Source organism: Musca domestica, unplaced genomic scaffold (genome assembly GCF_030504385.1).
Source record: "Musca domestica strain aabys unplaced genomic scaffold, Musca_domestica.polishedcontigs.V.1.1 223, whole genome shotgun sequence".
Lineage (NCBI taxonomy): Eukaryota > Metazoa > Arthropoda > Insecta > Diptera > Muscidae > Musca > Musca domestica.
Genome location: NW_026712265.1, coordinates 834,367 through 846,361, shown reverse-complemented (window position 1 = coordinate 846,361; position 11,995 = coordinate 834,367). Strand labels below are relative to the sequence as shown.

General features: G+C 33.7%; 1 protein-coding gene across 1 annotated transcript in view; it reads right to left on the bottom strand.

The window, feature by feature from the left end:
• Positions 1 to 4,980: 4,980 nt before the first annotated feature.
• LOC101899166 (G2/mitotic-specific cyclin-A) overlaps positions 4,981 to 11,995 on the bottom strand; it is a 36,110-nt gene continuing 29,095 nt past the window's right edge. Inside the window, exons 7-9 of the mRNA XM_011292696.3 lie at positions 8,149 to 8,353; positions 7,835 to 8,082; positions 4,981 to 5,164 (exon numbers count right to left, since the gene is read on the bottom strand). Coding sequence (XP_011290998.2) covers positions 4,981 to 5,164; positions 7,835 to 8,082; positions 8,149 to 8,353 — 637 coding nt within the window. The remainder of the gene's footprint in view (positions 5,165 to 7,834; positions 8,083 to 8,148; positions 8,354 to 11,995) is intronic.

Genomic DNA, 11,995 nt, shown 5'->3' with positions numbered 1-11,995 from the left:
CAACATTTTGGCCGCAGCCTTGGACATTCAAACAGGGCTCAGACTCAGACGCGCTAACCCAAGAATGGGTACAAAATGAGTTCCTCGCTTCATTTCCAGCGCACAATTCCACCAAAATCTCCGGATACCAATCCGTTGACTAATGGTTTCTGGAGTATTTTGGAAAGCAAGGTTGGCACTAAAAATACCAAAATGTTGATCACCTCAAGCAAGCGCCGGGAATGAGCCAAAAAACCGCAGAGCAATATTTGGGCAGCGTGTGACATTGGCCGTTTGAAGGCCATAATTCGTGCCAAAGGTGACCAATTCGAACAAATCTAATTATTCTCAAATTTGATGCTATTGCCGAAATTTTTCGCTTTCATTCAATATTTTTTTTTTTTTTAAGTAAAAATTTGCCGTTTGACTTTGTTGCGCAGTTTTTTTTTTTATCTCGAGGTTCCCGTTTTCGTATGGCCCCCATATACGGACTCACCTACTTTATGTTTTTTTTTGAAAAGTTTAGCAGCATTATCCAAATGATCTTACTGGATATTTTATTTAAGTGAAAACGTTTGAATTCAGACATTTTTATATAAAATGTTTTCCCAGGGTAGAGGGTATTGAAATTCGGCCGGCCGAAGTTAATGTTTTTTTAACTGTTTGGTTTATAGGGGTATCTATTAAAATTCTGAGATGTAGGGGGTATCAATTATTTTTGTTTTCAATTTATCGATAAAATAACTCCCTCGAACCCGAATGGGATATCCTACAATAATGAGAATTTCTTTATCAAATCGAAGTCATTTCTGTTTCTGAATTGTAAATCTTTTTTATTTTGGCCCCTCAATTAAATGAATAAAGAATAAAATAAATCCGGCAAAAAATTCTCTTCAAAGTGCATTCAATGTTTCTTTATTGGTTATAGGTTTATGTATATATATCATTTTATTGTATATATGTGTTATTATACTATATATATTACATAACTATTTGTTCTGTTTTTTGTTCGCTCTCTGTTTTGTGGTATACAAAATTTACTAAAATTCTAAAAAAAGGAAACTTATATATCTTTTAACAAATTTTTATGGAATTTGCCATCATCATCAAGTTATGATGATGAGAACGACCTAACCTCAAATGTAATATTGTGGAGATTAATATATTATTTTTTATTATTTTACTTACATTAGTTGGGTTAGTTTAAAATGTCTTTTATGTCATTTTGTGTTTTTTTTTTTTAATAAATATTATTATGGCATTATATTTAATTTAAATAATTAAAAGAAATTATATTTAAAAAACCGACGTAGCGTGTGTGTGTTCGGTCACTTGTTTAAAGAAAAGTATATAAAATAATAAGCGTCATGTTTGGTGGATAATAAAATAGGGATACCTTTCATATTTAAAAAATAAAAATAAAATAAAATTTTCTGATTTTTAGATATTTTATTCGACCTTTATTTTAAATTATTCCAACGTCAGTTTAAAATTGAGCTCGGAGTCTTTGTTGCTTTTTTTATAATATTTATTATTTTATTTTCGATATTTTGTCCTCCGACGGAAGACATAATCAGAACAATATGGAACATATACAAAAATTGTCAACATTTCGCAAAGTACCGACACGTCGACCTTGTGTTTCTGTCAAGGTGAGTGACAAAACAGATGACAGCAACACAAGGTCGACGTCGGTACTTGGCGAAATGTTGAAAATTTTTGTTATTGTTAAATATTGTTCCTGATGATGTCCTTCCGTCGGAGTACGAAATATCGAAAAAAATAATATAAAAAAACAAAAAAGACCTCGAGCTCATTTTATTAAACTTCATTGGGAATAAAAAATAAAAATATATGTGTAAATTAAAACTTGTGGCTAGTGGTTGCCCATTAACAAAAAAAAGAAGAAAAAATCAATTGGACATTCCCGAATATTCTCACAGGAATTTTTGCGCTGCGCATTTTTTAAGGGAATAAAACCTTTATCAGAAGCTAATGAATATATAGCCAACGGAATACAGTCATAATTTATTTTCGACAAAATCGCATCAACAGATGCCAGATGCTATGTCTTTTCTGGGGTGTGTTCTAAAAGTCTAAAATTTTGAAAATATCAAATATTTTAGAATATTTTATGTTGAAACTGTTTAATTATCCAATGAAGGTGCATAATACCGAAAAGTGCAATTCTTCGACCGACTCAATAGGTATTTGACTATGCCACATGGAAATAAACAATTCCATCAATCGTCTACATATTCATTAGTCTATGTTTTCAGTCCCTGCAAATTTTTTTTTCATGATAATCTTGAAAATAATTGAAAAATTAACAAACAAAAAAAAAATAATCCCCAATTTTGTTTTGAGCTCTAAATGTTCACCTTGTGGATATAATTCATTTTCAATATCTTTCCTCTTAATAATAAGAAGCCGAACTTTTAATACCCTCTCCCATTGGATAAAGAAAACAATTTTATATAAAAGTATCTGGATTCAAACGTGTTCCACTATAATATATATAGGAAACGTCGGCCACCGGATCTAGAAACCCATTACAAATACCAATTTGTAGCCAAATCCGTGGAAAAATGTGACAAAATTATCAAAACACCGAATATTGGGAGGTACTTATAGGGGTCTATACCAAAACGCAGTCCTATACATACATTTTTTCGCCACCGGAGCAAGAACCCATATGACCTACAAATACCAATTTTAGACAAATCCGTGGAAAAATGTGGCAAAAATCATCAAACATACCGAATGTCGGGAGGTACAGTTATATGGAGGCTATACAAAATTGTGGACCTATACATACAATGTTTCGTCACCAGAGCTAAAACCCATTATAACCTACAAATATCAATTTTTAGACAAATCCTTGGAAAAATGTGGCAAAAATCATCAAACAACCGAATATTGGGAGGTACCGATATATGGGGGCTATACCAAAACGTGAACCCATATATACTAGTTCTGCCACGGAGCTAGAACCCATTATGAACTACAAATATCAATTTTAGACAAATCCGTGAAAAATGCGGCAAAAATCATACAAAATACCGAATGTTGGGAGGTATCGTTATATGGGGGCTATACAAAATCGTGGACCTTTATATACAATGTTTCGCCACCGGAGCTAGAACCCATTATGGCCTACAATATCAATTTTCCGTGGAAAAAGTGGCTAAAAATCATCAAAATACCGAATATTGGGAGGTTCCGTTATATGGCGGCTATATCAAAACGTGGACCGATATATCTCATTTTCAATACCAACCATCCTAAACACAATACAAATTGTTCTGCCAAATTTGAAGGTCTACGTCAAATAATGGTGGGCTGTATCGTGATTTCAACAGACAGACGGACAGACATCATTAAATCGACTTAGAATTTTATGCGGATTATGATATAAAAACGGCATCAAATTATTCTTTTATAAAAAACGTATTTGACTTTTGTTCTTTGATTTTTTTTTCCTGAAAAAATTGTCTTCCCAAAACTTTATTTTGTTTGAGGGAAATAGAGAGCAAAAGAAGAAGAGTTTTGTTCAATTTATTTTTCGAAATGGTCTAGTTTGTTGTCCTACCAGCAGAAAGTCTATTATAGAAGATTTCCAGAAGACATTTTTGTATTGAAGGCCTGACCCCAAAGATCCTATACCACCCCATGACCAATGATTCTATTGAGAGAGTAGAAAAGGGGGAAAAATAAATTTTCTTCCTCAATCAGTTTCCAAAAAACCCATTTTCTTTCATAAAACATTCCAAAATGATTTTTTTCTATAAAAAATTAAATTGCTTTAAATTTGGTTTTGTGGTTTTTTTTGATCTTTTATATTTTGTTTTCTTAAAAAAAATTGTGTTCACAGAACTTATATATTTTTTTTGGAGGAAATATAGAGAAAAAGAAGAGAGTTGTTTTTGTTGTTGGGGGGAGAAACAAAAAAAGTATATATAGAATATAAAGACAGTATAAAAAAATAATATAATAATTGTAAATCCGTTTTGTCTTTGCTACACTTCTTTTCATATTTTGAAAGCCATTGACATTCAGTAAATGTTCTCTTACATAAAAATCAAAAAATATATATTTATAATTGTGGGTTCATCAGTGTGTGTGTTTGTTTGTTATTATATATAATTTATGATTAAAATATATAATCGTTGTGTGATTTAATATGGCTTTGTTTTAAATACTTAATGGGTTAAATGATGAATAAGAGTGGGATGTCTTTTTAGTTTTGCATGTCTTCTTAGCTTAACAAAATATATTAATTATTTTTGTGTTGTTATTTAAAAAATAAAAGAAAATTTTTTTTTTTTGGAAAATTATGGCAAATAAATACAGCCCCTGGGCTAATGTGTAAAAGGTGTGAATGTGAAAATGTTTTGGTTTTTTGTTTGTTTTCTTGTAGACTTTTCTAATGCAAGTTTAAGAAATCATTCTTTTGAATTTTGTCTAGAAAAAAGAATATAAAGTAAAAAAATATAGATAGGGAAAAATGAAAAAATAATGTTCTTTAGAAAATTTATGAATTTGTTTTGTTTTTGAGATGATACTACTTTAGCATTTAAGAGGCATGTGGTTTTATTTGCCATTTGTTTGTTTAGATTTTTTCTTTTTATGTATTTTTTGTTCTAAAAAAATTGTTGTTGTTTGATATTAATAATATTCTTTAAATTACATTTAAAAGACAGTCATTTATATATCTGGTGTGGATGGTGGTTAAAATTTTGAGTCTAAATTAAGGGAATAGGGGGGGAGTGTTTCATATTAATTGGTTGGTTTGTTTGTTGTGCATGTGCATGTGTGTGTCCCTTCTTTTTGCTATAATTACATATTCTCTTAAAAACATATCTATACTTAATAATCTTGTTCTTTTTATGTTTTTTCTTTTCAGGGGGGGTTTTGTTTTTAAAAAAAATTCTTATAATAAAAAACGAAAAAATACATAAACAAACAAAAAAATCTTAAATTTACATTTTTTTTTTCAATTTAATCAAACTTAAAAAACAAATTCACTTTTGATGAAGAAGCTGGCGTTGACGCTGTGGCACCGCCATTTGCTGCTGCTGCTGTTTGTTGTTCCTGTTTTTGTTTTTCATTGTAATTGTTAACAATTTCGACAAATTGTTCGTCATCAATGTTGGCGGCTTCTATTGTGGAGACGGAACGGAATCTACAAAAAGGAAAGAAAATGTAATTTTTAAAATTAGTTGATTAGATAAAATGTTAGCCTAAAAGTAGACTTTGATTTTTGTAATTTATCACAAATCATAAAAGGATTGCCAAATGAAATGTAGTGGGCAAAGTGTTAATGAATGGCAATGCCTCTGTATTAAACACAACATTTTTTTTTTCATATTTAGGAGTTGAATGCCGGATTTAATAGTATTTTAAATTGGAAAGGAACAAACATATATATGGGAATTACATTTTTAAATCTGAAGGAAATTTAGGGAATTTGGCAGTTATATTAGGAAATTTATACCAAGTCATATTGAATATTACTGATATTCCTAGTGGGCTCTAGAAGCAATTCTACTCTAAAAAGAACCCTGATATGTTTTATATACCCTCCACCATAGTATGGACGGGGGTATATTAAGTTTGTCATTCCTTTTGAAATACCTCGAAATATACATTTTAGACCCCAGCATAAAATGTTATGTCGATTTGCGATATCCGCCCGTCTGTGGAAATCACTCTAGCTTCTGAACGCAATGAAGTAGGTTGATAAAAATTTACTCAAATGTATATTATGTCTGCAGGACTTTCTGTATTGAAAATACGCCATGTAGGTCCACGTTTTGGTATAGCCCCCATTTAATGGTACCTCCCGATATTCAGTATTTTGATGATTTTAGCGACATTATTCACCGGAATTGTTTCAAATTTGGTATTTAAAGTTCGTAATGAATACTACAGCCTCTGACAGAAAATTGTCTGTTCAGGTCCACGTCTTCGTATAGCCCTCATATAACGGTACCGCCAGATATTTGGTACTTTGATGATTTTAGTGACACTATTCACCGGAATTGTTTCAAATTTGGTATTTGAAGTTCGTAATGGATGCTACAGCCTGTGACAGAAAATTGTCTATGCAGGTCCAGGTCTTCGTATGGCCCTCACATAATGGTACCTCGCTGTTTTCGGTATTTTAATGATTTTAGCGACAATATTCACCGGAAATGTTTCAAATTTGGTATTTGAAGTTCGTAATGGATGCTAAAGCCTGTGACAGAAAATTGTCTGTGCAGTTCCACGTCTTTGTATAGCCCTCATATCGGTGTAATAACGGCTACATTCGGTATTTTTAAGATTTTAACAGATTTTTCAATGGATTTTTATACCCTCAGCCATATGGCTACAGAGGGTATATATCATTTGATACGGCCAAAACGTGCCTAGTCGAAATAACGGTTTTAGACCCTAGGTCTCTTTGGACCAAATCCGTTTCAGAACATTTCGAGTCGATCTAGCGATGTCCGTCCGTCCGTCCGTCCGTCCGTCCGTCTGTCTGTCTGTCTGGCTGGCTGGCTGGTGCGCACGATAACTCTCGAAGGGAGTATCCAATTTGGTCCAAACTTGGTACATCGTAATATTTTTGTCAAACTTAGATCGAGTTCGGAGATGGGCAATATCGGCCCACTCCTTCTGGTACCTCCCCCACAAAAGTTCGAAATTTTCAAAAAATTTAATTTTTGCACAGAAAGAGAAAGGATAATCCGATTCTGCTCCAACTTTGCAAATCCTAATATTTGCGTCAGTGCTAGGGCAGGTGTGAAAATAGACAATATCGGTCCACTCCATCAAGTACCTCCCCCACAAATGGTCAAATTTTTGAATAATTACAACTCTTATAAAATGTGATGTAAGAGTCCGATTGTCTTCAAATTTCACACATCCCAATATTTATATTAACCCAAGGTCTGGTGTTGAGATGAACAATACCGGTCCACTCCTTCTGGTACCTCCCCCACAAAAGGAAATTTTCAAAAAAAAAAAAATATTTTTTGCACAGAAAGATAAAGGATAATCCGATTCTGCTCCAACTTTGCAAATCCTTATATTTGCGTCAGTGCTAGGTCAGGTGTGAAAATGGACAATATCGGTCCACTCCATCAAGTACCTCCTCCACAAATGGTCAAAATTTTGAATAATTACAATCTCATTAAATGTGATGTAAAAGTCCGATTGTCTTCAAATTTCACACATCCTAATATTTGTATTAACCCATGGTCTGGTGTGAAGGGGGAATACATCGATCCACTCCTTCTGGTAGCTCCCCCACAAAATACTGCAGTTTTGAGTATCCATGAAGCTCATACAACGCCAAATTAACATCCGATTCCATTTAGACTTGGCACATCTGTCGAAATATTTATATCATATTTTTGGGTCCGATAGGAAATGGGCGATATTGGCCCATTCCTTCGGGATCTGCTCCATAGAGGGTCAAACGTTTGAATAATCTTAACACTAGTCAAAATATACTTAGATAATCGAACATAGGCTGAGGGTATATATCTGGCGGCAATACCGACTGATACTTTTTAACTTGTTTTTTTGGAAAATAGTCAAATTCGTTCCAAATGGTAGAGGGTATTCAAAGTTCTGCCCGGCCAAACTTACAGTTTTTTTTACTTGCTATTTTTATAAGGTCTTCTGTTCAAATATTCTATTTTTTAAAGACACCCTCTGAAGGTCATTTATGTATATAAAACCTGTTAAAGATCTTCAATATATCGTAGATTTTCAAAAGGTCTTTTATGCTACGAAGTCCTGTAGTTACAAACTAAACCTCAATTTTTGGAATACAACATGAACTTCTTCCCAATTCACTTACTTCTCTGCCTTGTATTTCTCCTGTATGGCTTGTTGGGGCAATGCAGCAGCAGCAACATGTGTTTTGCATAGACACAGGAAAACTTCCCTCAAATCCTCCAGACGATATGTGGTGATTTCCTCCAATTCAGCTGACCATATTGGCAACTTACAGAGATAACGGGCCAAGGCCAAAGCAGCAGCTGATATCAATGAGGGATGGAAACGCAGGTAGGGATCAGCTTCCAGCAAAGACAATTCCGCAATGTACTAGAAAACAAATGGAAGAAAATTCCAATTAAAATTTAAATGCGAGTATATTTCAAGCACACTTACCAAAGTAAGGAATTTCACTTTGTCCGGTATATCGGTGAGCACAGCATAGGTATTAATGAACACATAGGCCGTTGGTGTGCACAAATCAAAGGCTAAAATTTTCAAAATGATTTGTTCCATGCGCAAAACCTGGGCCTTGCTATAGGTGTCATCAGTGATGAAAACAAATTCCGAGACATCTGGGGGATAGATTTCTTCATATTTCCTGAAAGAATTGAAAATAAGCAATTTAAATTTTAAATACAAGAGATCATAGTGGATTTATCAAAAATTTACAAAATAACAATGCCTTACAAATTCCCCTGACTTGTGAAAAAATTTGGAAAGAAACTTTTAACAAATTGCTGTGTAGTCGTTCGTTGTTCATTGTTGTTGAAAAGGGAAGTTTAAAGGGAAAGAATGTTATCACTATTCGAGGAAGAACCCACACACACACACTCCATGTTACATCAAGTAACCAGAAACGCATCATTGCCAGCTACCAAACTATCAGCAGAATCGCATCATCATCAACATCATTGCAATCCCGCTTCCCCACTTATCCACCCAGCCATCCATTGTTGCAAACAAAAAGCAAATCAGTGATGCACACCACCAAGTATCAATAGCATGGAATCTGTTGTAAAATCAAACTAGGAATCTTCTTAGTGGAGTATTGTTGTTGTTGTTTTTTTTTGTTCTATTTTTTGTTGCCAGTCAGTCAAGCAAAGTAGACGACCGAACCGTATTGCTCGTAAAAAAATCGAAACGCGCTTTCCACTCTTTAATAAGGATTAAATTGGATTGAAAATCATTTTCGTGTTTTATTTAAAGTGAAATCAACTTGAAATTGAAATGATTGTGTTACACAGACAGCCATGAAAAAGAAGATAGATGCGATTTGATGTGGCTTGTAACAAAATAGGAGATTTGAGGGCAATGTGAAACAAGAAAAAGTTGCTTTGGTTAGAGAGGAATCTTCGGAGATTTATTAAAAAGGGAAGATTTTCAAAAAATTTTGCAATAGTTCTTCAAAAGGCCAGCTATGCATAAAAGACCTCAGAAGACTTTCTATTTTTAGATCTCTTAGAAGCGGAACTATTTTTTTTTTTAAACAGGAATACTTTATCCAAGCTTTTGCATTTTTTGAAAATTGTCTAATTCGTTATCCTCTTTTAAATTAGTTTTCTTAACTGGACCCTGAGCTTCTACAAAATATTCAAATTTCTTAATTAGACCATCAGCCATATGGCTAGATACGTGCCTCATAGAAATAATGGTTTTAGACCCTAGGTCTCTTAGGAACAATACCGTTTCAGGACATTTGGAGTCGATCTAGCGATATACGTCCGCCCCTCTGTCTTTCTGGCTGGCTGGGGCGCACGATAACTCTCGAAGGGATCATCCGATTGGATCCAAACTTGGTACATCGTAATATCATTGTCAAACTTAGATCGAGTTTGGAGATGGGCAGTATGGGTCCACTCTTTCTGGTACCTGCCCCACAAATTGTCAACATTTTCAAAGAAAATAATTTACTGCACAGAAAGAGAAAGGATAATCCGATTTTGCTGCAACTTTGCGAATGTTAATATTTGCAACAGTGTTAGGTCAGGTGCGAAAATGGACAATATCGGTCCACTCCATCAAGTACCTCCCCCCACAAAGAGTCAAAATTTTGAATACTTATAACTCTTATAAAATTTGATGTAAGTGTCCGATTGTCTTCAAATTGCACACATCACAATTTTTTTATTAACCCAAGTTCTGGAGTGAAAATGGGATATATCGGTCTACTCTTTCTGGTACCTCCCCCACAAAGGGTCAAAATTTTAAATATTCATGAAGCTCATAAAACACGAAATTAATATCCGATTTCATTCAAACTTCGTACATCTTAATATTTCGATTAGCACTAGATTTGATTTAAAGTTGATAGAGATCGGACCGTTCATTCTGGTACCTCACCCACAAAGGGTGAAAGTTTTGAATAGCTAAAACGTTCATAAAATCCGAAAAAAGCAACCGGTCATCTTCAAATTACACACACCACAATATCTTTATTAATCCAATGTCTGATGAGAAGATGAAATATATTGGTCCACTCCTTCTGGTACCTCCCCCACAAACGGTCAAAGTTTTGAATAACCAAAACTATCATAAAATCCGAAACAAGCAACCGGTTCTCTTCAAATTGCACACATCATAATAGTTTAATTAATCCAAAGTCTGGTGTGAAAATGGGATATATCGGTCAACTCCTTCAGGTACCTCCCACACAAAGGGTCAACATTTTGAATATTCATGAAGCTCATAAAACACGAAATTAATATCCGATTTCATTCAGACTTCGTACATCTCAATATTTCCATCAGCACTAGATTTGATTTAAAGTTGAAAGAGATCGGACCGTTCCTTCTGGTACCTGCCCCACAAAGGGTGAAAGTTTTGAATAACTAAAACGTTAATAAAATCCGAAATAAGCATCTGGTTCTTCTCAAATTTTACATATCTCAATATTTTTATTAACTCAAGGTCTGGTGTGGGCCATATCGCTTAACTCCTTCTAGTAGCTCCCCCACAAATAGTCAAAATTTTGAGAATCTATGAAGATCATAAAACGCGAAATTAACATCCGATTTCATTCAGATTTGGCATATCTCAATATTTCCATCAACGCAAGATCTGTTATAAAGATGGTAGAGATCGGACCATTTCTTCTTGTAGCTTCCCCACAGAGGGATCAAGATTTTTGAATAATAAACGCATCCAAAGCATCAAATTTCACACATCCAAATATTTTTGTTAACACAAGATCTGTTGTGAAGATGATATATATCTGCCAACCCTCACCTGGTACCTCAAAAATTTGCACATATCTCATATAAAGTATAGGAAATAGTCGAAATAGTCCAAATCTGGCAGGTTGTAATATTTATATCAGTCTTAGTTCAGATACGAATTGATCAATATTGACCAACTGCTTCGGAAACTCCCCCATAAAGGGTAAACAGCTTGAATAATCATAATTCAAGGCTGGGGGTATACATCTATCGGCAAACCCGAACAATACATTTATCCTTGTTTAAAATTTATTTTAATACTATAAATTAAAAAAAACCTCTTTGCAAGCCATTCTAACAAAAAGGAATAGAACTTGATTATTTTTTTTTTTTTTGTTTGGAAAAAAAAGTTAAAAAAAATCCAACTTAATAAACTCCTCTGTCTGTAGTGGTCATGAAAAATGACTGGTGGGTGGTAGCTGTGCTGTAAAGAATTTACAACAATGTTGCCATTACAGCCAACAGAATAAAAATGATGACAATAAAAAAAGAAGAATTTCAAATTGGTAGTGAAGAATATAACAATGCTCCTGGACAAGTCTTGTATCCTTGATGATGATGATGCTGATGAAGGGAGGGGGAAAAAGCGAACCCTCTTCTTTTGCAAGTAGTTGGACAAAGTGTAAAAGCTTCTTATTGCAATCATGGCCATAAACTACAAGCATGACAAGCAAGTAATATTATCACCAATGAAACAAGGGGAAAAATGAAAGAAATCGAAGTAAAGAAAATAAAATAAAGCAACAGGCAGGCAGGCCAGAAGGGAAATGCAAAAACTAGAGAAGAAATGACTTTCTTGTAAGAAGTTGCAGAAACTGCAGAATTTCTTTTCTCTGATATATTTTGAACAAGAATAAAAGCAAAACATTTATTATATTTAAAAATGAGGGGAATATATCCTTAAAGAAAATGAGAACAAAAAACGCATAGGATAACATCGTTTTTCAAAAGACAATGACGACGATGATACCAAAAATAAATTACTTGCAATGATAAATAATGACAAATTGTTGGAGGAAGGAGAA